General features: G+C 54.2%; 3 protein-coding genes across 13 annotated transcripts in view; 2 read left to right on the top strand and 1 right to left on the bottom strand.

Moving 5' to 3' along the window:
• LOC127592232 (collagen alpha-1(XII) chain-like) overlaps nt 1–20,700 on the top strand; it is a 46,548-nt gene extending 25,848 nt beyond the window's left edge. For 3 of the 4 annotated variants that reach the window (XM_052052787.1, XM_052052789.1, XM_052052785.1), the window contains 49 exons: nt 72–211; nt 467–599; nt 2,160–2,299; nt 2,383–2,512; nt 2,594–2,733; nt 3,016–3,145; nt 3,232–3,371; nt 3,447–3,576; nt 3,658–3,797; nt 3,872–4,001; nt 4,094–4,233; nt 4,358–4,487; nt 4,579–4,718; nt 4,795–4,924; nt 5,193–5,332; nt 5,447–5,576; nt 5,726–5,865; nt 5,987–6,116; nt 8,244–8,386; nt 8,511–8,640; nt 8,781–8,923; nt 9,452–9,581; nt 9,668–9,787; nt 9,874–10,020; nt 10,424–10,540; nt 10,619–10,771; nt 10,865–10,939; nt 11,519–11,658; nt 11,751–11,874; nt 11,940–12,083; nt 12,160–12,324; nt 12,414–12,452; nt 12,624–12,762; nt 13,248–13,390; nt 13,465–13,574; nt 14,937–15,095; nt 15,242–15,319; nt 15,412–15,498; nt 16,398–16,451; nt 16,540–16,635; nt 17,140–17,193; nt 17,379–17,432; nt 17,508–17,561; nt 17,651–17,722; nt 17,807–17,842; nt 17,911–17,977; nt 18,043–18,297; nt 18,406–18,576; nt 20,202–20,700. In XM_052052787.1, the coding sequence (XP_051908747.1) occupies nt 72–211; nt 467–599; nt 2,160–2,299; nt 2,383–2,512; nt 2,594–2,733; nt 3,016–3,145; nt 3,232–3,371; nt 3,447–3,576; nt 3,658–3,797; nt 3,872–4,001; nt 4,094–4,233; nt 4,358–4,487; nt 4,579–4,718; nt 4,795–4,924; nt 5,193–5,332; nt 5,447–5,576; nt 5,726–5,865; nt 5,987–6,116; nt 8,244–8,386; nt 8,511–8,640; nt 8,781–8,923; nt 9,452–9,581; nt 9,668–9,787; nt 9,874–10,020; nt 10,424–10,540; nt 10,619–10,771; nt 10,865–10,939; nt 11,519–11,658; nt 11,751–11,874; nt 11,940–12,083; nt 12,160–12,324; nt 12,414–12,452; nt 12,624–12,762; nt 13,248–13,390; nt 13,465–13,574; nt 14,937–15,095; nt 15,242–15,319; nt 15,412–15,498; nt 16,398–16,451; nt 16,540–16,635; nt 17,140–17,193; nt 17,379–17,432; nt 17,508–17,561; nt 17,651–17,722; nt 17,807–17,842; nt 17,911–17,977; nt 18,043–18,297; nt 18,406–18,576; nt 20,202–20,314 (5,945 nt within the window). In that variant the 3' untranslated portion in view covers nt 20,315–20,700. Of the gene's footprint in view, nt 1–71; nt 212–466; nt 600–2,159; nt 2,300–2,382; nt 2,513–2,593; nt 2,734–3,015; nt 3,146–3,231; nt 3,372–3,446; nt 3,577–3,657; nt 3,798–3,871; nt 4,002–4,093; nt 4,234–4,357; nt 4,488–4,578; nt 4,719–4,794; nt 4,925–5,192; nt 5,333–5,446; nt 5,577–5,725; nt 5,866–5,986; nt 6,117–8,243; nt 8,387–8,510; nt 8,641–8,780; nt 8,924–9,451; nt 9,582–9,667; nt 9,788–9,873; nt 10,021–10,423; nt 10,541–10,618; nt 10,772–10,864; nt 10,940–11,518; nt 11,659–11,750; nt 11,875–11,939; nt 12,084–12,159; nt 12,325–12,413; nt 12,453–12,623; nt 12,763–13,247; nt 13,391–13,464; nt 13,575–14,936; nt 15,096–15,241; nt 15,320–15,411; nt 15,499–16,397; nt 16,452–16,539; nt 16,636–17,139; nt 17,194–17,378; nt 17,433–17,507; nt 17,562–17,650; nt 17,723–17,806; nt 17,843–17,910; nt 17,978–18,042; nt 18,298–18,405; nt 18,577–19,064 lie in introns of all 4 variants that reach the window. The other variant, XM_052052788.1, reaches the window with a different exon arrangement.
• Nucleotides 20,701–21,181: 481 nt separating this feature from the next.
• Nucleotides 21,182–24,717, top strand: baalcb (BAALC binder of MAP3K1 and KLF4 b). 7 transcript variants are annotated; one of them, XM_052052827.1, is made up of 6 exons: nt 21,182–21,742; nt 21,858–21,938; nt 22,761–22,871; nt 23,037–23,235; nt 23,537–23,733; nt 23,871–24,717. In XM_052052827.1, exons 2-6 carry the CDS (start codon nt 21,933–21,935, stop codon nt 24,051–24,053), a joined length of 696 nt encoding a protein of 231 aa, XP_051908787.1. In that variant the 5' UTR covers nt 21,182–21,742; nt 21,858–21,932; the 3' UTR covers nt 24,054–24,717. The 7 variants fall into 7 exon arrangements, with proteins under 7 accessions (XP_051908787.1, XP_051908792.1, XP_051908790.1 ...); XM_052052832.1 differs by having other exon boundaries at nt 21,189–21,742; nt 21,858–22,169; XM_052052830.1 differs by having other exon boundaries at nt 21,189–21,742; nt 21,858–22,169; nt 22,271–22,871.
• On the bottom strand, nt 24,612–26,427 carry nme6 (NME/NM23 nucleoside diphosphate kinase 6). Of its 2 annotated transcripts, none has more exons than XM_052052837.1 (6): nt 26,316–26,427; nt 25,759–25,856; nt 25,498–25,600; nt 25,350–25,389; nt 25,031–25,191; nt 24,612–24,903 (listed from the first exon to the last, which is right to left on the bottom strand). In XM_052052837.1, the coding sequence occupies exons 2-6, from the start codon at nt 25,849–25,851 to the stop codon at nt 24,752–24,754; spliced, it is 549 nt and encodes a 182-aa protein (XP_051908797.1). In that variant the 5' UTR covers nt 25,852–25,856; nt 26,316–26,427; the 3' UTR covers nt 24,612–24,751. The 2 variants fall into 2 exon arrangements, with proteins under 2 accessions (XP_051908797.1, XP_051908796.1); XM_052052836.1 differs by lacking the exon at nt 26,316–26,427 and adding an exon at nt 26,006–26,227.
• Between the last annotated feature and the right edge of the window lie 233 nt (nt 26,428–26,660).

Here is a 26,660-nt window from a genome sequence, read left to right as displayed (position 1 = left end):
ATTCAACGAGGAACGTTCCTTTTTCCAGCGGCTTTAACGACACGTGCGCTCCTCCTGCTTTCTGTCAACAGATGTAGTTCCCGCTCCCAAAAATCTCAGGTTCTCCAACGTAGACCTGACCTCCTTCAGGGCCACGTGGGAGCACGCGGCGCCCGATGTGTTGCTCTACCGCATCGGCTGGGCCAAGAAAGGAGACGGCGACTTCCAGTCTGTAAGCTGCCAACGCTCCCCCTCTCGCACACACACGACAGACGTAGCGCTATGGGGACAGTGATCCCCCATTTACGGAGGGGTGATACGTTCCAGACTCATCCGCAATTGGTGAAAATCTGCCATCGCGAGAGAGGCCACATCAAATCGAGGGCCCGACACATGCTTCAAAATTTGCGTGATTATGGTGGGGGGGCAGGGGGTGGTCAGCATACGTGACGACTTTCCCCATCTGTTTGCGTCCGTCGCCTTGCAGTCCATCTTGGGCAACGATCAGACATCGCATCTTCTGGAGGGCTTGGACCCGGACACCGAGTACACGGTCACCGTCACGGCCATCTACCCGGATGAGTCCGAAAGCGAAGACCTGATGGGAAACCAGCGCACGTGTGAGTCCTCAACTCCTTTGCCATACACACTCGTTGGACTTGCGTCAGAAGAACCGAACTTGTCACCTCGCGATTTGGGCTGAAATTTCAGGATGAACCAAAACTGCAAAACTGGTAACTGAACTGTCGCTTCGAAGGCGCTTTAGTATCTTGCTCAAGCACACTTTGTGTCTTCGTCACATCTCCGCTGAGTTGCACCGTTGTGCAGTTGACTTTGGAGTCGGCCAATCCTCCATGAAACGTCTCCAGTTGGTCCACAATGCCGCTGCTCGCCTTTTGACCGCCTGGCCCCACCTAACCTCTCGGAGCTCCTCCTCCTCCGCCCGGTACCTCAGCTCTGCGAGCCCATTTTTGAAACTCGTCTCCAAACTCATTTTTAGTCTTTGGCTTTTGTCTCCGCATGAGACTTGATTTGGAGTTGGACTCTTTTTGATTCCCCATCTACTGATCTTTATTCATTCTTTTGTGCTCGTATGAATTCTTTCCGCTCCAACATGTAAACAGCGACGGTTGTTTAAAAGCGCTCTAGAAAAGACACTTGACTCGAGTTGAGGGATCATGTCCCGCTTGGACTCGACTGAGTATTTGAGCAGTCGTCTTCGCGTTGACATCTTGAGAGCAAGAAGACGGCCAACAGCTGCTCATCGGCGCTTCGCCATCAGGCGGGAAGGCTCACAGTAAGGCAGAAAAGTGGACGTCCTTGAATATTTTTATGGCTCAGAACACCTGTCGTGAATTTTATCGTCCACTTTTGGTTCGTCCGGAAATTTCACCCCGATTTCTTGATTCGGAGCGTCATGGACTGTAATTTATGTCGAGTGTTACGCTGTAATGAGCTTGTTTTCTCTTTGTAGTGTTGAAGGCTGCGGACGGTATGTCAATGAAATGCTCCTTGATTGTTTGTTTCTTCTCTTCACAAGTGCATGTGTGTGTCAAGGGACACTTGAATGCGATTGGGGGGAAAAAAAACAAAAAACATCCACCAAACATGTACATGTACTTGAAACCATGCAGCAAAGAACTTAATTCATTCTCATGTAACATCATTGCATCATCACACAAGCTGTGACGTCATCATCATCATCATCATCATCATCGTCACCAATCGTGTTGCATGAGCTGCTGTCGGTTTGGTTGTCAAGGAGCGATCATGTGAACGCCTGAAGTCATTTTGCTCCTTTCTCGCGCTTCGCATCATCAATGTGAAGAAGCGGCAAACATACTCTCACTCTGCACTGAAGTACAAGTACAAATATTCCGTGTAATATAACGTGGAAGTACTGCTCCATCAAATATATTGCACTGTATCGTTTTATATGGAACCACAAAAACATGGCGCGATTTGTCAAGAATGAGCGGATAGCCGCACCTGAGACGCAACCTTTTGTGACACCAAACCGGCGTATCGCTTCTTCCGTTAGCCTCGGAAGCGTCACCATCTCACCTTCATCATCATCATCATCATCATCATCATCTTCATCACCCTCATGCCATCCGCGCCAGCGTCCTCGCCAGCGTGCGGCCTTGACTTTTGTTTTGGTGTGTTTGTGGTGGGCGCAGTGCGACCGGAGCCTCCTCGCAACATGAGAGTTTACAACGCCACCGTCAGCACGCTGGCCGTCAAGTGGGACCCGGCCCCGGGACCCGTGCAGAACTACAAGATTCGTTACGCGCCGCTGGCCGGGGGCGAGCCGATCGTGGTACGTCAACGCTCACGTCGCCGCCGCCGCTGCCGTCGCCGTCTTGCGGCGCCGGTGACTTGTATTATCTTGAACACGAGCAGACGCAGGTGGGAGGCAAGAAGACCAGCACGGTCCTGCAGAAGCTGACTCCCGACACGCCGTACCGGGTCACCATGACCGCCGTCTACGCCACCGGCCCCAGCAGAGACGTTTCGGCCGATGGAAGAACCAGTGAGCAACAGCAGCTGCCCCTTCCGATGCTGTCAAATTGGCGATGGCGCTAACCGCTGGCGCCCCCCCCCCCTCCCGCAGAGCCTCTGGGCGGCGTGAGGAACCTTCAGGTGCTCAACCCCACCATGACCACGCTGAACGTGCGCTGGGAGCCCGCCGAGGGCCGCGTCAAGGAGTACAAGCTGGTCTACGCTCCTGCCGCCGGAGGGGCCGAGAGCATGGTAGGACTGGTAGGACCCCCCCCCCGCCGCCACCTTCTTGTGGGCGGGGCCAAGCATATCTGGTGCTCTCGCTTTGAATTGGAATTTCCAAAGGAGATTAAAAAAAAGAATCGAAATGTAAGTTTAGTTCAACATTTCGGGGGTGGGGGGGGGGTTGTCCGGAAGGACGGGTAGCCTTGGAAAAAAAAAAATTCCGACTCAGGAAGTCCAATTGAGACTCCGATGGCCCTTTCGTGGGCCGACTGGCTCGGCGATGAGATTGCGTTTTGCGGTGGCTTTTAGGAGCAAGTGTCAGCCGGCACCAGCAGCACCACCCTGAGGGGCCTGCAGCCCGACACCGTCTACACCGTCTCCCTGCTGCCCGTCTACGCCGAGGGCGACGGCAAGACCATTTCACAAAACGGACGGACGAGTAAGCACCGTGCCAGCGTCGCCATCCGGCCCCCTTTGCCGGCGTCGTCCACAATGCGCAACTCGATGCCGCTCCGTGACCTTCAGGGCCCCTGGGCGGCGTGAAGAACCTGCGTGTGACCGACCCCACCATGACCTCGCTCAACGTCAAGTGGGACCCGGCCGACGGAGCCGTGCGCTTGTACAAAGTGTTCTTCTCGCCCGTCGCCGGCGGGCGAGAGGAGATGGTGAGGACGCGGCACGGCGCGATTTCGGCAAAGTGCGAGCGGAATCGGGCTTTTTATGACGCGGGCGTCCCACAGGAGCAAGTTCCCGCCACCACCACCGACATCATCCTCAGGAACCTCGCGCCCGACACCGCCTACTCCGTGTCCGTGTTGCCCGTGTACCCGGCCAGGGAGGGAAAGCGACAGACCGAGAGCGGAAAGACTCGTGAGTCAAGGCGATGACGTCCTCAACCGGAGAATTCGCTCCGCTCTTGCGGTGACGCCATCTTGAATTGTTTTCCCGCAGTCCCTTTGGGCGGCGTGGGCACCATGCAGGTGACCAACCCGACCATCACCACGCTGAAGGTCTCCTGGAACCCCGCCGATGGGAACGTTCAGGGCTACAAAGTCATCTACGTGCCGGAAGATGGCGGCCTGGAGATTGTGGTGAGCGGCGGCCCGCGCGTCGGCGCCCGCTCGTCAGGACGTCCCTCCGACGTAGCGCCCATGTGGTTTTGCAGGAGCAGGTATCTGAGAGCACCACCGGCACCGTCCTGGAGAAGCTCCTCCCCGACACCCGCTACACCGTCACCGTGGTGCCCGTCTACGCCGAGGGCGACGGGCCCAGTCTGACCAACAGTGGAAAGACCAGTGAGTCCCCGCCCCCCCCAACCCCCAAAAGTGCAAAAACGTGTCACCTGGTTGGATCGTTTGGAACGGGTCGCCGGTGTGCGTGTCGTCAGAGCCGCTGGGCAAGGTGAGGAACCTTCAGGTGTCCGATCCCACCAGCAGCAGCCTCAACGTGCGCTGGGAGCCGGCAGAGGGCAACGTGCGCGAGTACATCGTCATCTGGGTGCCGACTGCGGGCGGAGACCAGGATGTGGTGAGGCCCTGCTCCGCATTTTCACTTTGTTAAGGTCCACCGGGAAATACGCTCCGTCGGCAGTGTGGGGTCTTTGCATCTTCCCCATACGAGTGTCACATGTGCGTCTGCCTCCCAAAACCAGGACCAGGTGTCGGGATCCACCACCTCGACGGTGCTGAAGAACCTGCAGTCGGACACCGAGTACAGTGTGACCGTGGTGCCCGTCTACCACGAGATGGAGGGATTGCCGCAGACCGAAAACGGGAAGACCAGTGAGTGGGCCGCGAGAGCGCAGCCGCATAAATGTCGCTCCATCTCCACGCGGTGTCCGTTTACGCCTCGGCCCGGCCTTGTCGCCGTCAGATCCGGTGGGTGGGGTGAAGAACTTGCGGGTGGTGGACCCGACCGTCAACACGTTGACGGTGCGCTGGGACCCGGCGGTGGGCAACGTGCGCAGCTACAGGGTCACGTACTCGGCGGAAAACGACGGAGAACGGCGCACGGTAGGGTGCCGCCGCGCCATCCTCACCTTACTTGAGCGAGTGGTCGTGCGCGGTTCTCACGTGGCCGCTTCTGCAGGAGGACGTGTCGGGCGGCACCACCAGCCTGGTCCTGAGAAACCTGGACACGGACACGGTGTACAACGTGGCCGTGGTGCCCGTCTACCCCGACGTGGAAGGCGTCGTGCAGGCCGACAAGGGCAAGACCAGTGAGTGCGAGCGTCCCAGGAGGCCTTCGGGAACAAACATTGCGCTTTTGGCATTTTAGATAATCGAATCTTGCACTCGGACATGGACGCCATTGTCAGACGAAGTGCCGGAATGCGCTAGCCTAGCGACACTCGCGGCTTCTTGCGCCGCCGAGGAGCTATTTGGAGTTTGGACGGCCATAGAAACAAATACAAAGAATTCAAAGTCACCTTGCCATGAAGTTGAATGTACTAGCATACCACGTCTCGCCTTTCTTTCTTTTTAAAGAACCTCTGGGTGGCGTGAAGAACCTCCGCGTGAGCGACCCCACCACCAACTCGCTGCGAGTGCGCTGGGACGCGGCCGAGGGCGACGTGCGCCACTACAGGATCAGCTACCAGCCCGTCGCCGGAGGAGACCAGCTCATGGTGCGCTACGTCCTTTCCCAACGCGATGTAGCTAATCTTGGAGGAAGTTAGCATATTTTTTTAGTCCACCTCGCTTTTCTCTGTGTCACGGAGCTCTCGTGTGTGTTTGTCCAGACTCAGGAATCGGGCATGGCGACCAATACGATGCTGAGGGATCTGCAGCCCGACACGGAGTACGCGGTGACGGTGGTGCCCGTCTACGCCGACGTGGAGGGAAAAAGCATGTCGGACAACGGCAAGACCAGTAAGTTGATATTTGGAAATCCGCCCAGCAACTTCGGGGCTGCAGTCAATTATTATTTTTTTTAAGTGGCTTTCACAGTCCAAAAATGTTGCGTCTTTGGAATAAGAATGAAGCCGAGCAATTCATCAGTCTCCCTCTGTGTCGGACAGAGGCGCTGGGCGGAGTCAAGAACCTGCAGGTGACCGAGCCCACCACCAGCTCACTCAAGGTCACCTGGGAGCCGGCCGAGGGAAACGTGCGGCAGTATCGACTCTTCTACGTGCCCGCAGCCGGCGGCGCGGAGGACATGGTTCGTGCTTGTGCTTGATGCATGTCGATTTAAGGCTACCGTTTCCGCAAAGATGTCCAAGGCTTGGAAATGTGAGTGCTCGCATCCTGATTACCTGCCGTGTGCATTTGTGTGGCATCAGGAGCAGGTATCGGGGGGAACCACCAACACCGTCCTGAGGAACCTCCTCTCGGACACGCCCTACACCGTCACTGTGGTGCCCGTGTACCCGGAGGGCGAGGGTCTGCGCCAGTCTGAGTTTGGAAAAACCCGTAAGTCCACCTCCGTTCGCTCTTTTCACGCGAGCGCTCCGAGGAAGCTCCCAGATGAACTGGAAAGCTCTCAGTGAAGAAGTAAAGGGACTCGATATTGATCCCTGTGGGATGCCGCTGTCACATTCAAATGTGAACCTGGAAAACTTATTTCGAGCCCCAAAACAGAGTTGGGAGACGATAGTCGCGTGGCTTCCTGCCTCCTCTGCTCGACCCCTACAGAAAATGCTGAATGAGAAGCAAAAAGTTGCTTATTAGCACAACTGAGTACAAATAATTTTGCATACCGAGCTCCACTTGCTGGATTCTTGACACTTTCCCCCCAAACATCACCGCCTGTGTGTGTGTTCGCGTGTGTGTGTTGTGTTGGACAGGCTGGCGTGCAGACGGCGCGTCGCGCTCACTCAGCAAAGTCCCATCTTATTTGGAGCGCCGCGCAAAGATTCCACACAGACTTCCAGTGGCAAACATCAAGTTGAATTTTTTTTCTTGAAGTCTGTGTGATGTACTGCTCAACACTTGGCAAGTGGCAAAAGTCAAAGTAGAAATACTGTAGTTTAAAAAAAAAAAAAGAGAGTACATAAGTCCAAATTGTACTTGAATACTCGTTCAAAACAAACTCTTCTTAAAGAGTACGTGCAGATAGTTCAAACAATGGAGGTGTATTTAGGCAGTGATTCTTTCATGTGCCACAAGAGGGAGCCCACATTCCGCATTTCGTTTGCAAGTGGCAAAAGTCAAAGTAGAAATACTGTAGTTTAAAAAAAAAAAAAAAGAGAGTACATAAGTCCAAATTGTACTTAAATACTCGTTCAAAACAAACGCTTCTTAAAGAGTACGTGCAGATAGTTCAAACAACGGAGGCGTATTTAGGCAGTGATTCTTTCACGTGCCACAAGAGGGAGCCCACATTCCGCATTTCGACAACTCCCGAGCTAAGGAAAACAGCCTGTAAGAACCCAGGTTAATTGCAGATTTTTTTATTTTATTTTTTCAATTAGACTGACGATTTTTAAACGACAGAAGCTTTTAGGCCGTCACGGCCTCCAAACAATGATCTGTAATGATGGGAAATGAATTTAGGGAGTCAAGTAAAAATGAATCCAAACTCAAATTAAGCTAGTTGAACAATCCGTGGAGTTAAGGGCGTGTGTTTGTAATTGGTGAGTGTCCAGCCGGCACGACTTGCGGAGGTGATGGTTGCGATTGACAAGGATGAAGTCACGAGCTGGAATGCGAGCAAAGACCGAAGTGGAGGCAGCAGACCGACCGATGGAAATCTGGTGAGGTCTGCTTGTGCTTACACAAGAGCAGTTGTGTAACTGCTGAGCACGTCGTCTGCAGGCTGTCTCACTACCTACTGCGTCCTTTTTTTTTTTTTTTCGCTCTTCTTGGAACTCAAGTGTCTCCGAGTGCCATGTATACACTTGCGCACATCTGCTTTGCTTTAGCCAGCTGAGCTTTTCCTTCAGGACACTTTAGCTGTTTTTCCTTCATTTGCAGCCCCACGCTTTCCATCAATGAGCCCCCATGACGAACCCATTTCTCACGCGTAAATGTTTCACATCAGCGGGCCGGTTCCAAAGTCTCGCAAAGACAAACCGAGTCAAACGTAAAAAGGCAGTTGGAAAGTGACGGCTCGATTTGTTGTGCGAAAAGGGGGATAGTCTCCTGAACTGAAAAAGTGCTCGGCAGCAAGAATCGCAGCTAAATGTTTGTGATGACTACCCACGAGTCATTTGCATTGCAGTAGAGGAATTTTTAGCCCCCTCCTCTTGACAGAATTGTTGGAATGCTGTCGTATTTTGTGACAATGGGCTGTGTCATAAGGACGCATACCGCGGCATCATCTCATTTGCCAAAAGTTGAAACTGTGACTCGGCTGCTCCCAGACCTTCATGTACTTTAGTTTTTAACCACTTGGAGCTGGACTTTGGGGTTGTAGGCGTGCTGCATAAGCGCCGATCGCTTGAGGGAACCGACTGGCGGCCTGACGTTCGTCTGCAGGACGTCCTGGTAGACAGCAAAAATCAGGGTTCCATTCGCCAAAGCACTTCGTCCAGGTCCTGAAGTCACAAAGTCACCCCAAATTGAGGTTGAAACCATTTGGCCCTGTGCTCCTTGCAGTTCCTCGCACGCCCCCGCGCGACCTTCGGGTGTTCAACCCCACCCCCAGCAGCCTCAACGTGCGCTGGGAGCCGGCCACGGGCCAGGTGCAGCAGTACCGGGTGGAGTACGTCCCCTGGAACTCCGCCTCGCCGCCCCAGTCGGTGAGTCTCTTCATTTCAGTTCTTTCTTGATGATGATGATGATGTGCGCTGGTGGCGTTTCGCCGCAAGCTGCCAGCGATGACGGCGCCATGACATCAGCGTGTTGTTTGACTTTTTTGCGAAGGTGCTGGTTCCCGGCAATGTCAACAACGCCTTCCTGGACGGCTTGATCCAGGACACGCCCTACCGGGTCACCGTGGTCGCCATGTACCCCGACGGAGAGGGACTGTCGCTCAAGAGCAACGGCAAAACATGTGAGGACAACGATGGCAGGCTAACGTCACGCACGCCGATGTTGGAAATTGATGCGGTCCAGCTGTTTAAAGAGGGGGGCGCCCGATCTGTTTCGAGGCGGGATGAGATTGACAGAATGATAAATTTGTCGCCCTCACAGTGCCGCGCGCCGGACCTCGCAACATGCGAGTGTTTGAAGCCACCACCAACTCTCTCACCGTCGGGTGGGACCACGCCGAGGGTCCCGTGAGGCAGTACCGCATCGCCTACGCCCCCATGACGGGGGACCCCATCACCCAATATGTGAGTACGCTCCAGCCCCGTTTGCCGCGCCGGAGGCAAATAAAGACGGCAAACGTATTCACCTTCATACAGATATGTCTTGTGTGAAATGCCATAGATGGGCAAACGAGACCGGCCATACATGTTCATAACTAAAGTAAATGCAAGATGTAAAAAAAAAGATGTCTTTGGGGGGGTCATTTTGAAGTCAATGCACTGTTTGGGTCAACCGGAGCTGCCCTCGCCGCGCGCGGCTTTGATTGGGCGTCCAACCTAAGCGATGAAGTCACATGGTGTCATCCGGCGCGCCGTCAGCTGATAAATCACCTGCCGCTGATCGGTGGGAGTCATTACAAGGCGGCCTTAAACTAACACCGTCGCTGCAGCCGTTCCGATGGAATTCATGAGGAGCTGAGATACCGATGGCAGCTGCCAGCCTCCAAATTTGTAGACCGTGGAACGCCATTGTTGACTAAAAACCAGATGCGCTGGTGGGGGAGGAGTCAATGCGTGATTTTTTTTTTTTCTTTGTTGACGTTCTATCATCAGGCGATGGTTTCGGGCAACAGAAACAACGCCCGTCTGCAGAACCTGCGAGCCGACACCCCTTACAACATCACGGTGGAGGCCATCTACGCCGAAGGCCCCGGGGGACTCCTCAACGGCAACGGACGCACAAGTGATGCCTTGCGGACGTCCGCGCCCGAACCGACTGATCGGGTCCGCCTAATCTTTGGCTCGCCATTTCCTCTTTGCCCTCCGCAGTCGGCCTGCTGAGCCCGAGGAACCTGCGCGTGTCCGACGAGTGGTACACGCGATTCCGAGTGGCCTGGGACCCCGTGGCGGCGCCGGTGGAAGGATACAGAGTCATATACTCGCCCAGAGGTGGCCGCCATCACTTTGCCGCATGCGCGCGGTACACGCGCCCGTATCTCGGTCCCGCCTTTGACTCGCTGTATTTCCTCCGGCAGGCTCCGACCAGGTCACCGACGTTTTTGTGGGCGACGTGACGGCCTACACGCCGCACAACCTCAAGCCCGGAACCACCTACGACGTGCAAGTCTTGGCGCAATACACCGGCGGCCCCAGCGCACCTCTGGCCGGCCCGGGAACCACGCGTACGAGCCCACTCTCTTGCTAGGCTATGTTAGCTTCGCAAGCTAGCTCGTGCGACTTGACACCGAACACGTCCAAAGCCGTTTTCATCAAAGCGGAGTCCCTTTTTTATCCAAATTGAGACATTTAACGCCATACTTGGATCCGATTTGACCTTTCTTAGCCCACGTCGATAAAATACCGTACAAGCATATTTCAGGCCACTTTGTTCAAATATAAGACCGGTTGTTATGTCACAGTTGCATCACACGTTTGAAATGTTTTGCAATTTCTCAATATAGTCATGAAGAAGAAAAAAATCGATCTATAACGAGTGATGTCAACAGTTTTGCATCGAGAGAACTTTTCAGATTTATGAATGGATGAAGTGGTGAAATCAAAAGTATGAAAGGCGTCTTTTTGCAGTGTTCCTGAACGTGAGCAACATCCAAACGTACGACATCGCTCACGACAAGTTCTGCATCAAGTGGACACCTCACCGAGCGGCCACGTCCTACCGCATCCGCCTCAACCCGTTGGACCGTGAGTGGACTCTCCCCCCCCCCCCCCCCCCCCCGAGCACAGATGGTCGCTGCAATACCTCGCCTTCTTGACCCGCAGCGTCGAGCAGAGGTCAGCAGGAGGTCACCATCCCCGCCGGTCTGCCGCAGTACTGCTTCGACGGACTTTCCCCCGACGCCCCTTACGTCGCCGCCGTCTACGTCCAGACGCCCAACCTGGAGGGACCCGGCGTCAGCGCCAAGGAGCGAACCCGTGAGCGAGCCGTCCCCGAAGCGCCGCCGCCGTGCCCCGCCCCTTGCGAAGGCGTTGCTCTAACACACCCCCCGCGCGCTTGCTTTGTCGCAGTGGTCAAGCCGACTCCCGCGCCCACGCTCCCGCCCACTCCCAGTCCGCCGCCCACCATCCCCCCGTCCTGGGCAGGTAGGCTGTTTGCTTATCGTGGATTGGTTAGCGTAGCGGATTTTTTAAATGTTTTTTTTTAATACGGTACACTTGTATACGGTCTTTCTCGAGTGGCTTTTCACGCGCTCAATGGATGCGCCGTCCGTTCATTCAGGGCGGGTGGGCGGGCCCGGTCTGGCCTGCCGCCAAGGAGGCGCTGTGGCGGCGGCCAGACTCGGAGCTAGCGAGCACCAACCAAAGTCCTTCTGTAGCGAGCCTGTGCCAGCGCGTTAATGGCCGCCACATGTGGTGCTGCTTCATGAGGGGAACGGGACCATTCAAAACGCCAGTGGGCTCGTTAAAACCAAATCCAAGTCGTCGTACACGAACGCGGCTGCACTTTCAGCTCGGACGTTCTTGTCCCGTCACTTGTCCTCTGGGGAAAGTTCGCTGCTTCCTGAAAGCTTCCTGGCTGCGTAAAGTGCCAGAGGCGGGCGATTACAGTCACGCGACTTGGACTCCAGTCAGCTTTAAGTCGTTAATACTTGGACTTGTAGCATTAGCTTTGCTAAAATTGTGATTGGACTCTGCTGGCTTCGTTTTTGCCTCTCCTCCCAGTTTGCAAAGGGGCCAAAGCGGACGTTCTGTTTCTCATCGACGGCTCGTGGAGCATCGGCGAGGAGAGCTTCGTCAAAGTGGCGCATTTCGTCTCCGACATGATCGCCGCCTTTGACGTCGTCGGGCCCGCCGGGATGCAGGTTTGTCCGCTCGTCCTCGGGAAGCTCGCTGGCCGTCAAACGCACCGCAAAGACGACAACGACGACGGCCGCCGTGCCGTCTTTGCGCGCAGGTGTCCTTCGTGCAGTACAGCGACGACGCCAAGACCGAGTTCAAGTTCAACTCGTATCAAGACAAAGGCGTCGCCATGGCGGCGCCGCATCACATCCGCTACAAAGGCGGAAATACCAAAACGGGTCAGTCTCGCGCGTGCGCCGTCGCTAGACGTTAGCGTCGCTAACGCCGGCCACGCCCCCGACAGGCGTGGCGCTGAAGCACACCTACGAGAGAGCCTTCACGGTGGAGAACGGCATGAGAAGGAACGTCCCCAAGGTGGTGGTGGTCATCACGGACGGACGCTCGCAGGACGAAGTGAGGAAGAACGCGGCCAGGTTGCAACACGCAGGTAAGCGCCGCGCGCCAGCGTGCACCACGCGCCGCGCTTTTTCCTTTTGCTAACATGTCTCCGGCGCCGCCCTCAGGCTACACGGTCTTCGCCGTGGGCGTGGCCGACGTGGACTTTGTGGAGCTGCAGGAGATCAGCAGCAAGCCCAGCGAGAGGCACGTCTTCGTGGTGGACGACTTCGACCACTTTGACACCATCAAGGAGAACCTGATCAGCTTCATCTGCGAAACGGCCACGTCCAGTAAGTAGCCGTAGCCGCCGCCGCGCCGTGGCCAAACCGCGCGCGCCTGTTCACGTTGCGCCTGTTCACGTTGCTCTGTTGCGCCGCAGGCTGCCCGCTCATCTTTGTCAACGGCTTCACGTCTCCCGGTGAGTAGATGTCCCTCGCAGTCGACACGTTAAAAAAAACCCCGAATGGATCCATTCCCAAACCCCCCCCCAAAAAAAAGCCGGACTGAAGGTTGGCGCCCCGGCAATCTCGCCAGGCCGTCCCGTTGTCTTGATCGCGGCCTCGCTGCCGCTGTTGTTGCTCGGCGACAGGCTTCAGGATGCTGGAAGCCTTCAACCTGACGGAGAAGTCGTACGCTCGGGTGAGGGGCGTGTCCATGGAGCCGGGCTCCTTCAACAGCTTCACCGCCTACCGACTGCACCCCAACGCCTTCCTCACCGCACCCAGCGCGTGAGTCAACAACCCCCCCCCCCCCGCCTTGCTCGCAACCACTTGCCCGTTGTTTGATTGGCCGCTTATTCAGAATAGGCGAGACCAGACCCCTGCCCCCCCATATCAGAGGTGGTTTCAACCATTTCACATCTGGCGAGATGCAAAATGGTTGAATTACAGATGTTTTGCACCATTGACTCCGTAGCTGGAAGGTGTTTTTGTCGCCTGGCAACAAGGCGGCTGGACAAACAGGGAGCCCGAGCGGGAAAAGGCAGCTCGTCATTGTTTATCGTGCGAAGAAGCGTCCCGGCGCCAGCTTCTCTCGCTTGAAATGATTGCGCCGTGACGCTCTCTCGCGCACGCAGGAAGTTTTCCGAGTGGCCGCGCACTTTGGCTTCGCTTTGGCTCCTTCCTACGAGCGCCAGCGCCATCCGCGGCCGCCATTGTTGCGCGATTGAGGATTTGAGCGTAGCCTGACTTGAACTCGCGTCTCCCCGGGGCAGCGAGGTGCACCCGGAGGGTCTCCCTTCGGCCTACACCATCATCCTCATGCTGCGCCTCCTGCCCGACACGCCGGCCGACGCCTTCGACGTGTGGCGGGTGTCCTCCGCCGACCACCAGCCCGAGACCGGCGTCACCGTTGACCGTGAGTAGGCGGGGGGGAGGGGCGCCCTTCGGTCCCGTCGTTGAGATCCTGACGCGGTTGTCGTCGCCTCTCAGCCTCCCGGCAGAGCGTCTCCTTCTACAACAAGGACGAGCGCGGGCAGATCCAGCGGGTGACCTTTGACGAGCCCGAAGTCAAGCGGCTCTTCCACGGAAGCTTCCACAAGGTGAGCGCGTGAGCGTGATCCCACTCGCACGGCGAAAAAAAATAGCACCCAGCACGAATAGTGACAATTCACGGAGAATTGACGCTCATTTTGCAATAAATGAATCGTGAAGCGGCTGGGGAATCGCTTCGAAATTTCCAGCGGGGGAAAGGTTTCAAAAAACCAAAAAATTGCGAGCGTTTAGCTTATTCCCGACAACGCAGCCATTTTTCGTGGACTTCACAGGCCGCCGTATGAAAATGCGTCCGCTATAGCGTGACGAGGGAGCTGGCAAGGAGCCGACGATTCCCAAGCCGGTCCTCGGACTCCAAACTGCCTTGATTGTCAACAATAGTCAAGACGTCCCAGAACCGCACGGCGTGGCCTCAGCCCGCCTCGCTGGCGTCCCGGCCTGGAAAGTGTTGGGTCAGCGCACTCAAACAATGACATCAGGGGAAGGCGGGGAGGGGGGATGGGGATGGAGGAGGAGGGGCGGGGGGGCTCGTAGGCGCTCGCTCTCGCTTCTGGGAGCTCACTCGGGACTTGTTGCGGTCGCGCTTGCTCAAGTAGCAATTTGGAATCACCAGAGCCGCCGAGAATGATTTAGATGGTCAGCCGCCCACTGCCCCCCCCCCTCACCCCAAAGTAGTAGCGAATCGCTTGCGCGCGCGTGTGAATGATGAGGAGCCGATTTGTTCACGCGGCCACCTGGAAAAGGTCCTGCGCTTTTCCGCAGCGGCAAATGAGGTGACGGGGTGGGGGGGGGCAGTGCGATGAGAGCGCAAAAGCAAAGCGTTCATCACTTTGACACTCATCGCGCTTCACGAGGACGTTTTTCAACGCCGTGCTTCATCCTGCGCTTGGCTTTTCCCTGGCAGCAGTTACGCTGCATCCGGCACCGATTGGCCGCACGTCACTTTCTCCGCAATTTGTGGTCGTCCAAAATGCTCCATCTTCATTTGCTTCCCGCAAATTGCTACAGATAACACCCCCCCCCCCACGCTCCCCCCCCCCCTTTTTTTCGATGCCTCTAAAAGACAGGCTTCAAGATGTTGGAGGCTTTCTCCCACGGCGCGTCTTCTTTATGGCGCGTTGATGTGTCGAATTTGGAGGGAAAAGACGAATGCTTTCCAATTTTTGGAACAAGAACAACTTCTTCCAACTGCGAACGCTAAGCAGCTTGTTGCGCTTCTTGGGAAACGTGCGTTTGCGCTGGAAGCGCTTGGCCCCTTGTTGAGTTCCAGCTGAATTCTTGGGGGGCTGAGGGGAATGGCGGGGGAGGGGGGGGGGGGTCAAATATGCAACAACACTCCAAAATGGAGTCAGACGCTTCCGAAGGATTGCGCCAATCCAGCATTTGTGTGTGTGTGCCTCGTCGTCCAGCTGCACATCCTGGTGTCGTCCACTGGCGTCCAACTCAACGTGGACTGCCAACACGTAGCCCAGAAGAGCATCAAAGCGGCCGGGAACACGTCCAGAGACGGATACCAAGTCCTGGGGAAAATGGCCAAGTCCGTCGGCTACGGGGGGGACTCGGCAACCGTAAGTCATCTCCAGACATTCTTCCGATCGCTCTCACTCGCGCTTGCGATCAAATATGAAGGCCCCTTTGAGCTTCTGTCTCGGGATCGGCGGCGGCGCTTTTTCGGGCTTCCGGTTTGACGCCGGGCATCTTTGTCTTGTTTCAGTTCCAGCTCCAGATGTTCGACATTGTCTGCAGCGTGGCCTGGACCAGCCGAGACCGCTGCTGCGACCTGCCCGCTCTGGTCCGTGGAAACGCAAGCGCACTTCTTTATCGACTGCAACACTCGAAAATGACTTTATGCTTCTCCTCTTTTTCTCTTCCGCTGTCGCTCAGAGAGACGAGAGCAAATGTCCTTCGCTGCCCAACGCCTGCAAGTGCACCACTTCGGCCACCGGAGCGCAGGGACCGCAGGGACCGGTGGTGAGCATGCAAGAAAGGAAAAAAAAAAAACTTCCATATTGTCGGACGGGCTCTTTGTAACAATGTCATGCTAATTGTAAATTCGATATCGATAATTCGATATCGATCAGAAACTTGGGTGGAGTTTCCCTTTCATGACTCTTTTCCGGCGGACCTCAGTGCTGCCACCCAGCATGTGGTGGCATGAAGCGGTACTGCGCCAAAGGCAGGCGAAATTCAGCCCGGAAGAAATGATACGCCCCCCCACCCCTCAAAAAAAAAAACCCTGATGAGCTGCAATGTAGCAAGCATTTTAATATATGAAAGGCATACCGAAAATGACGGGTCAGCGGTATGATCAAATTCTATTTTCAAATGTTTATTTTGAAGTCAGGGTAGGAAATTATAGAGGGAGATGATTTCACGGCAGACGGAAGGAAGGAACATTTGATGTGGAAGCGAAGTGACGCCTCGCAGCTGCAGATGGCGGCGATGTCATGCTGCCGCTGAAAATCAGCTTGCCTTGATCGCCGTTCTTCATCTTTTGTTAGTCCGACTCGGTGCGCTGCAACCTCACTCACTCCTTTGCGAGTTGAGAGCTTTGCGGCTCACTCTGCCAAACCAAAGACGATAAGATTCCTCCTGGTTCCGAATTCAAAACGCGTCAGGCGCACGTCCGGGTGACAACTAGTTTTAGTCGAACGTTTGAATCGTTGCGGCTGCCCAGGACGTCCGTCACGCAAATGAAATGCAAACAAACAAGGGCCAAAGGTGGCCGGCCGGTTGCCACGGCGACACAAACGACTTTCAGCAACCACGCGAGCCACTCACGGATCTTTCCTGCACATCAACTGAATTAAAAGCAAAAAACCCCAAACAAGATTTCTCCTGATCTTTCTCCTGATCTTGTTCCCCCTCAGGGTGCCCCCGGCAAAAAAGGACCACGAGGTGAAAGAGGAGAGCTCGGTGCGCCTGTAAGTTTCTTTCAACTCAAAAATGCACACCATGACGACAACAACAACAACAACAGCAGCACCTTAAGAGACTTCTCTGGTCTGGCAGGGGCCAGTGGGCCCTCGGGGCGACCCGGGAGCGTCTGGACCCATGGGCCTGCCCGGTCCGCAAGGACCCAGCGGACGCTCCATCCCGGGAGAGGTTGTGAGTAGACGCTCGCGGGCCCCGCACATAAATCTGAGGATGAGCGGGGATTACTCCGGAGATGTGAAGAAAAGGTTCCTTGACGTCAGGGGCCCATTCCGCAAAGCCTCGCGGCTCGTAAATCAAATTGGAGTCGTGTCCTGGCCGCAACCATTTTCCCACCGCCTCCCGAAACAAATTGAGCTGCGTTTATTTTCGAAAAAACGGCAAGTTTGACTGGATGCCTTGCAAGTAACCGGCAGCTCGAAGCGTCGTGACTTTCCGCAGATGCGCCGCGCAAGCTCGCTGTCGGCGTTGCATCGAGAGGCGCGACAATGACATTTGCAACTCGGCGCTCATCAATTTTTTTTGAACGATTTTCATTGAAAAGGAAACATCTGCTTTGGAAAACGATCATCGACAAAGCAGGCACTGAAGCGTCATATGATCGGTGTCCACTTTTGGAACAAACCGGCACCACCTTGATACCGTTTGCTGTGTTTGGGGGGGTTTTTTTGCCTTCAGGGTCGGCCCGGACCTAAGGGAGAACCCGGAGACTCTGGTCTACCCGGACTCAAAGTAAGTTTTGGCTCCTGCCTGTTTTTTTTTTCGTGTTTCTGCTCGTGGAGGCGGGCAGCGTCTCGTGATTCGCTCATTAGTTTTTTCGTGGCCCCAAAAGGCAATTGCGAAACTTCTTTTGGAGGCCTGTCATTTATTGACGACCAAATCAAGGGTCTCCTGTTGATATTTGTGTGCGCGCGCAGGGCTCACCGGGACCCCGCGGCCCCAGCGGCCCCATCGGACCCGCCGGAGTGAGGGTGAGTTGCGAGCCGGACCGACTTTGCGCGTCGGGGGACCCGGCTGACCTTTGGTCTCGTCTGTCTGGTGTTCAGGGCCCTCAAGGAAAGGACGGCATGTCGGGACCGCGAGGACCCGCCGGGCCCATGGTGAGCCGGGAGCAAAATGCAGCCCCGTGGACCCTTTGTGGTCGTGCGTTTGAGGCGTTGATCTCGCTTTCATTGGCTTCTCCCCTCAGGGACCCGCGGGGTCACCCGGAGCGCCCGGTCCTGAAGGAAAACCCGGCAACACGGGTCCCAATGGAGCTCCTGTGAGTCATGACACCCTGTGGCCCGGTTGCGGGCGAGCGTTCTTTGGACTGACCCATTTGTGTATGCGGATTTGTGTATTTCAGGGTTCGGTGGGACCAAAAGGAGACAAGGGCGAGCGCGTGAGTACAACTGGATGTCAGTGGCCGCCGTTGGGAAGACTAACTTTGCCCGACTTTGTGGTCCCCAGGGAGACTTTGCTCCGCAGAACATGATGCGCTCCATCGCCAGGCAGGTGTGCGAGCAGCTGGTCAACGGTGAGTCGGACGTCTTCATCTTGTCCAAAAAAAGCCGGAGCTTGACGTCGCCGTCCTCCTCGCAGCCCAGATGAACCGCGTCAACGGCCTGCTGAACCAGATCCCCAGCGGCATTCAACGCGGCAACAACCCGGGGCCCCCGGGACCCGCCGGACCCCCCGGCATGCCGGGACCGCGCGGCGAGCTGGGCCCCACCGGAAGGAATGGCTTCCCCGGGAACCCGGGACTGCCCGGACAGGCCGGCGAGACGGGTCCGCCCGGACAGAAGGGCGAGCAAGGCGTGGCGGGAGTCGGACAGAAGGGCGTTCGAGGACCGCCGGGTACGCTCCGCCCAATTTAATTTAAGACACGGGAGGGGACAGACACGGTGTTCGCTTCGGTTTTGGAAACGTCCGCGTCATCATCGATAACGGCGTCGCTCCCACCAGGTCCACCGGGAGAGAGCAGAACGGGGCCCCCCGGGCCGACGGGTTCCACGGGACCTCGCGGCCCTCCCGGGCGTCCCGGTCACGCCGGTGCGCGCGGCTCGCCCGGGGCGGCCGGCTACTGCGATTCGTCCCAGTGCGCCGGTATTCCTTACAACGGTCACGGATACCCAGGTCAGTAGGCCGCCGACGTCTCACGGCCGGGACGCCGTTCGCCGCTGTCATAGGACTTCCTGTTAGCGCGTCAAGCTAACGCTTTGGAACGCTCACCATCTTTCTCCACTCGCGTGACAAACGGGTGACCCGAGTGGCTCCGGTCATGCTCGAAAGTGGCTGTGAAAAGCTCACAAACGATCGCGTTACCGGCACACCTACGATGCATCGACACACTGGTGTGCTGCTCAACAAACTACGTTCTACTGCACAAATACGCTAACAGGAAGCCGCGATCCTCCAAACGTGCTGCGATCGTGCGACAAATGTCTTTTGTTTGACAATCAAGCGTCCGCTTGATTCAAACCGCCGAGTGTGCCGCAGCCGCGCTATCAGTGATACGAGCGCACGCGTCGGATGTCGTTTGGCTACGTGCGCTACGTACGTAGCGTAGCAGGAAGTGTGCATGCGTGTTTCCTGACCCCCGTGTGCTGTGCTGCTCCTTGCAGGTTCCGCGTAGTTTTTCTTTGCCGCCTGCGCCGCTTTCATGACTTCCCGAAACGCTCGAGACGTTTGAGGGAAGCGCTAACAAACTTTGCTGCACCGACGACAACATCAACAACAACAACAACAACGAACAGGAACTAACCAACAGCAAACATGGGTGGCGGCCATTTTGTGGCCCCTTTGCATCGTGCCGGCAAACGACCACGAGGAGCATGACGACGACAGCGACAACCAGAACATACTAACAACATGGAGATGAACTCTTGATGCTTTGTTGCCCAGCAACCCTCAACCTGCTGCTTGCCGATGCCAACAACAAACCTCGTCTTTATTTCTAATTGGTCATACAGTGAAGCCGCGCCGTCACCTTCGTGGATTACAATTCCGATCTTGACCGTTCAAGACCTCTCGTCAGAGATGAGCCTCAGCCACAAACTGCATGCGCGGAAATCAATCGATGAATCGGTCATCGCGTTTGATTCATTGTTTAGAGGTCTCGTTGAAATCCTCCAAATTTCGGACTCTCGCGTGTACATTTAAGAGCAGACTAATTACTACTTTCCTACTCGCCTTCAGGCCTCAAAGTTACACGGATAGGCAAACCGACACGCAAAGTGTAAACGACTTTTCGCTCATCTGCAAGCAGCCGATCAACCGTTCATGTCCACGCCGCCACTTTTCCCCGCGTCATCTTGAGAGGTTTACCACCTTGCTTTTATCCGGCGGAATCTCGCCCTGTCCGACCTCCACGTGACCTCTTCACGTGAAGCCGTTCGCTGTCAACACGGCTATCGGCTGGCTTCACTGTATTGGATAACATGATAACGATGACGCATGTGTGACATGCTGCAAGAGTTGACCCAAGTTCCTCAAGGTTCCCGCCAGAGGTTCGCGTACGCGTTTGTGTCGCGCTTTTCACTAGCAGAAAACCAACGAAAAAAGCTGCCGCGGTGCAAAGTGCTGAACCAACGTAAGAACGAATGAATGTTGACTAACGCTTTACATGCAAACCAGCTGCCCTTGCCCCGCCCACCCCCTTTAGCCCCACCTCCCCCCACCTACTAACGCTAGCCTCAAACCAGAAGTCGTGCGCCTTGTTGCCATGACGACAACTACAACAGGAAATGCTCTGTGAGCAGGCCGCTCCCCATCGACGTCCGACAGCGAGCCGGTGGCCCTGCCGCTCGATGAAGACCAACCGGCCGAGAGGCGACGCCGGAAGCGCTCGCTAGCTGCCAACGTCGCATCCTAGACGTCCGCCATCTTCTTCGTCGTTTGTTGTGATGACGAAACACCTTGACAACTTTAGCGTGTGTGTGTCTGTGTGTGTGTGTGTGTGTGTGTGTGCGCGCGTGTGCTTGCGTGTGTCAACATTTGTAACATACTTGCTATGTTTTTTTGTATCATCCGCCGTGCGCAGCAGCAGCAGCAAAAGGCCTTTTGCTAACTTACGCTAACTCACTATTTATCAGCGCTCCTTATTAGCCACTTCCTGTAAATCTTATGTAGCCACGCCCTTCATTTGCATGTCTGATGTTTATTTTGTTTCAGATTGTCAATCAAAAGGACAACTTTTTTATTTATTTCTCACACAAAGGGAAAAAAAGCTTTTTTTTTCAATAAAACCACTGAAAACAACCGCGACTCGACCTGTTTTGTGTGTGTGTGTGGGGGGGTGCGTACTTTGAAACCTTAACCCGAGTTTAAAACCCTGCTTTGAAACCATAGCCCCACTTAAAAGCCCTAATTTGATAATTAATTGTTGAAAAAATAAGTACATTTCCAACCCTGGTTTAAAACCCTACTTTGAGACCATAACTCAAATTTAAAACCTTAATTTGAAACTAGCCCAAGTATAAAACCCTACTTTGTAACCCTCAAGCCTCCACCTGGAAAGTCGGCGACTGCAATCGCCTTCATCTCCTTTCTTTTCTTTCGTCCATCCATCCATCAATTTTCTGAACCGCTTGATCCTCACTAGGGTCGCGGGGGGGGGGGGGGGGGTGTGCTGGAGCCTATCCCAGCTGTCTTCGGGCAGTAGGCGGGGGACACCCTGAATCGGTTGCCAGCCAATCGCAGGCAACAAAAATCGTTGCTTCCGAATGAGACTCAATCAAAGTGAAATGTTGAACAAGCCTGACATCTACGGGGTGCTCGGAGAACTGCAGCGTCTGCGGATTGTTGAAACTCGGTGAAAAAATAAACCGGATGGGGAGAGATTTATTCATAGACGGTCTGACAAAGGCCCGTTTTCCGTTTATGAATGACCAATTTCTAAACGAGAAACTGGGACATGTGAAACGTAACCAACAATTTCTACGACAAGCCAAAGCGCTCATCGTGAACGGTGACCAGGTGACGCCCGTGTGCAAAGCACCGTGAAGGAAGCAGCAAAGGTAGCTTTGGATAGGCGTACGTGACGTCAGCCCTGCCAGTGACGTGGAGACAGCTGCCCAAGAGAGGATTCAAGTGCACTGCACAGGTGCGGCAAGAAAGCGATCGAGCGCGTGGCCTTTTCTCAGCTCAGCGAGCACGCGAGCAAATGTTTGTTGTTTGTTGTTTGATGACCCGGACTCGTCGAAATAGGAGGGACACCCCCCCCCCTGCCCCTCCAATCGCAGAAAGGAGACACCCTAAACATCCAGTCGATCCGGAACCACTCGGAAAAGCTTATAATTTGGTACATTAACGTTTCAGTTTACTGAAACATAACATTTTTACATCGACTCTATCGTGATTTGAATGTTTAAACTCTGCATAATGTAACTAACATAAAATGCGCTTTTTTTTAACAGCATTTTAATTTCCGTCATTATGGTCGGACTGGAAGAATCGCAGATACGGCTGCGGGGATCGTTTGAGGTGACAACATGACGGTGGGTGCAGTGGTGTGTGTGTGTGTGTGAGAGAGGGAGAGAGAGATTGGGTGAGGGGGGCGGTGGGTGCCAGGCTTGCAGCTGAGGAGGGACCACAAGAAAGCTTCATCTTCCTCCGTCAAGCAGGAAGCTTCCATCAGCTCACCAGCTCGACGGACACCATCAACCAGCAATCCGTCGCCGATTTCCTTCGCCTCGGTCGGCCTGCACACAACAACAGTTTGGCACTTCGTACGTGTATTGAACGTGCGGATGCGTTTCTTGCTCCGCGTGGACCGCAGCGCAACGTACGTATGCGCGTGTGTGGTGTGCGCGTGTGTGTGTGTGCGCAGTGGAGGGCCATCCATTGGCAAAATGGTTTTGACGGAGGCGCTCAGTTCAGCAAATTGTGGTCGGAAGAAGTGTTCAAAGACCGTTCCGAATATTGTCACCCGCTAATGTGTCGGCCTCAAAGAGAGTTGCTCAAATTGTGTTATTTAGCCTGAAAGCAGGGTGTTGTTGTTTTTTTTTCATCTTTTGCTTTAAAAGCTGCAGTAGGAGGAAATTCGGTTCATTTGTATTTATGCGTAACTTTCAAGCCAGCGTCATTAACGATTGCCAGGTTTCCTTTTCTCACTCCAACGCTCTTAAGTCTGGAGTTCTCTTTGCAGAGGATCAAGAATATATGCCTGCAAGTACTGTTATATTGTTGGATTGTTCTGCTTCAATTAGACTGGTTGGATATCCGTCACGAAGTGTCCTGTGAGTGAGGATAGAATGCAGCGTGCTGATTGACCATCATCATCATCATCATCATCGCCACGCTGGGTCTTGTCGCCACAGACGCATGGAGCACGGCTGGAATTACCATGGCCACCAGACAAGAGTGATGAGAAGCCCTCCAGCCACATTCGAGACGGGCCTTGTCGTATGAGGACCGTTAGGGCCCGTGGCGTAAGTACATTGCAGCAATTTCCAGCTGCCAGAGCCCGGCAATGCTTTTGTGGGGCTTTGATTTGCCTTTCAAACAGCGCTAAGGAATAGTTGGCGGTTTACAAATCGATGCTGGGACTGAACACGACGGTGTATCCAAGGTTGGATGTCACGTCGGTGTGGAAGGGAGCACGCGTGAGCGCCATGGGCTGCGGCGGGAGCAGGACGGACGCTCTGGAGCCTCGCTACCTGGAGAGCTGGACCAAAGAGACCGAGTCCACCTGGTTGACCGGCACCGAGGCCGACATACCGCTCTCGTCCATCCACAGCATCCCGTCTGACGGCTCCGAGGCCTCCTTCGCTTCCGAGAAAAACGCCGGTCCAGGTAAGGATGTTGTTGCACTAAAAAGCAACGGCAACGGCAACTGAAATGGTAAATTGTTGCTTTTTACTTGATCTTGCTTGTTTGATGACAACGCGTTGTGGAGCGCAAACCGTCTTTGCGAGGGGATATTCTGCTGAGGCCTGGAGGACACGAATGGCCAAACCGGGCACAATAGGCAACATGAAAAGAGCGCACTTGGCTCTCATGACAACGTTGAAGCAACACAACCTTACGTAACCAGGCTGCCGCATTCATTAGCGATTCATCACGCGGCTTTAGTGTCTTCTCTTCTGCCTTCCAGGTGCCGAATTCTTGGAGGACGGCCTCCCGCCTCCTGCTCAAGCGTACCTCAAAGTGTGCTCGACCGCATCGGAAGCCAGCCTCGGCGGCGGTGGCAAGAGCCCTCCTGACGTGCCCGCCTCTCCAGCGCAGGATGCGGCACTGGCGTCTTCGGGCACCACGGTGCAGCGCACAAGTGTCCTGCACACTGAAGAGATTGTGAGTGACGCCCATGCTAGTGCTAACGCAACACGAGAGGCGCTGGGGGGGGGGGGGGGGGGCGTCCGGGTGCTGTCCGGTCATCTTGCTCGAGCAAAGTTTTGAGATGACGTGCTGTGTGGTGTCCTCCCCGACAGACAAAATGGCAGGACAACCGCATGTCCACCAAGCAGGTGACCATCACGGTGACGCAGAGCATCCACCAGGTGGACAAGAACGGCAAGGTGAAGAAGTCACTGACCACCTACGAGGTAATGAAGCCCGCCGAGGCCGTCAAAGAAGTGGCGGCGCTCAACACCTGCACAGCGCGAGGGCAATGAGGTTTAATGGAGCTTTATTTTCATCTTTCGGCCCCGCCCCCAGAATGGAGATCCATGTTTTTCATTGGATGGTACTAAATGTATATTTGAACCCTTTCGACATTACTTGTAAAATTAAAATGTAAACGGTAGAGGTGTGCAGAATCTCCGTAATGTTGACATTTCTTCAAAAATATTTCAGATAATAAATCGTTTTTCATTTTCATGTTTAAAATGAGGCGTCCATTTTGGCTCAAGTTAGCCAAACGTGGTTTCTTACACCCCTCAAGGGCTAGCGTAGCCGTAGCATGAAATCATTGTTTTGGGGTGACCGTGCAGGACGGGTGAAAGCCAAACTTTTTCACGACGTGACCAATGACGACACAAAGCTTGTGTACATGGGCGGACTTTAATCAAGTGGCACGACCGCGCATCTTTTTGGGGGGGAAGCAAGGGTCAAAACTCACAAATAAATACTTTCTAGTGATGCTAAAGGGCAAATAAGTCGTTTCTGCTGTGGCTCAGGAAGCTGAAGTTGAAGATTGCACTTTACAGTGATGCCTCTGGGGGGGGGGGCTTTGGGGGTAGTATATGTTTTGTTTGAACCGCTATGTGTCTTGAGCACTGTCTGGATTTGTGCTTTGTAATGACAATAAAAATGGCGGCAGTGATGCCACTGTAAGAAGGACAATTCGTTTTCCACAACAGCAGCTCTGGGGTCAGCTCTGAGCAGAGTGTGTGTGGATGCGTTGCTGAGGATCATAAAGCATGCGTCCCGACCGGAACGAGGGCTCCTCTCTCTCCATCCACTCCTCAGGCCGAAAGTCCGGGAAGAAGAACGTCATTTCTCTGCGGGCCGACTCGACAGAATCTGGAGGAAAGTAGAGTGGAATTTGAGCAAGAAAAGAAAGTGGCGCTCGTCTCTAAAAGACTCGCGGTCAACAATCGCCATCGGAGATGCTTATGTGTATGTTGACTGCGGTTCAGGTTGAGCACACCTGATCCGTGAGTGGTGTTGCGCGTGTCCGTGAGACCAAACTGAGCCCGCAGAGAGGTGGGGGAGGTGTATCTGGCTCGGAACACTTTGGTGGGACCCATCAGTTCCCGCCAGTGGCTAATGGCATCCTCTCGGGCTAAAATGTATGCCCGCATCGGGCCGCTGTGTGCAGGACAAAACGAGCAAAACTGTGAGTACTCTCCAAATTCCGTTGACATTTTTTTTACGTGTTTTGCCTTGCGAGCAAAAATATAATTCAATAAAAACATGTAGCGTATCAAACCATTTTTATAGACAAGCGATCGCAGGTCCTTGCTTACCTTGACATGTACTCAACGAGTCTTTGGTAGAAGAATCGCCCTGAAAATTGGCATGACAAAGAAGCTTAAAGGGCAAGTCCACCCAAACTTTTTCTTGACAATACTATAAACATGGCATTTTGTTCATACAAACAAATGCGCCCTGCACCTGAATGCTCAGCGTAAAACCTCTCAGAGTCTTGTCGTCTCCACACCACATCTTTGCGTCGAACGATGACAAACTGGTTATCCAGGATAATTTGGTGAAGTGCCTGCAAGACAGATTTGGAAAACATGACTTTGTGTCTAACAGGAATATAAATCTTGTTTTTTTTTTTGTGTGATCACTTTTTGTTGCTTTTTACAATGCACAGTGGTTGAGTACAGAGTACAGCCAAGTATTTTTGAGGGGGTGCTTGAATCAAGGTACCTCCAGCATGAGAGGATGAGCCACCGCGTCTGGTTTGATGACCGCCAGGGTGAGCTGCAGCGCTTTGGACAGGCGACACGCCGTCAGCAACATTGTCTCTACAAATTAAGAACAACTACAACATGAGCAAACTATGACTTAGAAATGCCAAGCAAACAACTGTTCGCTTTGCATTCGATTTTTTTTAAACGAGCTAATTTCTAGCATGACTACTAAAACAACCGTTTTCAGAACGAGCCTTATTTACCGGAAGTCGACTTTTGAGGGCTCACAAATGCTCGTAGACTTTCAAAGAACATCGAGAATTTCCGCCATCATGTCTGTCATATTTAATCTTTTTGATATTTGTTTTGGCGAGTTATGTATAACCGTCAGTGGTACGATGAATATGTATAGATTATAGGCGAGTGTGAGAGCGAGGACCAGTCCATCAGTCAAATCTGTCACCGAAAATGGTCCGTTTGTATTAAGTTCCTCTTGGGGAAAATCCGTCAGCGTGAGGTGGTTTGGCTTTTTAGAATTTTAAACTCTAGCTTCAACAAAAAGAAAAATCTTACAATAATCTAATGTGCCCAGCGATTGTCCGGCAACCAGTCCAGGGTGTACCCACGGACGTATGAAAGGACAAACAATGCTGCTTCCCTGCCGTCGGGAGTAGTGACGCCCCCGGTGGCCATTTTACGTTGCCACACGCTAAGCCTATTAATTTAGGGCTCGTTCGAAAATTCACGCTGACAACACTGCACTTTGTATACAGAGGTGGTTGTTTTAAAGTCCTCTATAAACACAGTTGAAATGTATGTGTGTGTGTGATTTAGTAATTTCCTAATTCAATTTATGTTCTTAATCAATCAGCAGTTCATGCTTGAAATGGCTCCAACTTTGCTACTTGATTCGCTAGC

Source organism: Hippocampus zosterae, chromosome 19, assembly GCF_025434085.1.
Source record: "Hippocampus zosterae strain Florida chromosome 19, ASM2543408v3, whole genome shotgun sequence".
Lineage (NCBI taxonomy): Eukaryota > Metazoa > Chordata > Actinopteri > Syngnathiformes > Syngnathidae > Hippocampus > Hippocampus zosterae.
Note: the sequence above shows the minus strand (reverse complement) of the source record. Positions and strands in the feature narration are given on the sequence as shown.

Coding starts and splice junctions, on each gene's coding strand:
- baalcb (XM_052052827.1), top strand. Junction 23,236..23,536: donor CGAGAAAAACGCCGGTCCAG/GTAAGGATGTTG, acceptor TCTGCCTTCCAG/GTGCCGAATTCTTGGAGGAC. Junction 23,734..23,870: donor TCCTGCACACTGAAGAGATT/GTGAGTGACGCC, acceptor CCTCCCCGACAG/ACAAAATGGCAGGACAACCG.
- nme6 (XM_052052836.1), bottom strand. CDS start 26,057: ATGTTCTTTGAAAGTCTACGAGCATTTGTGAGCCCTCAAAAGTCGACT. Junction 25,857..26,005: donor CCCTCAAAAGTCGACTTCCG/GTAAATAAGGCT, acceptor CTTAATTTGTAG/AGACAATGTTGCTGACGGCG. Junction 25,192..25,349: donor CTCGTTGAGTACATGTCAAG/GTAAGCAAGGAC, acceptor TCCTGCACACAG/CGGCCCGATGCGGGCATACA.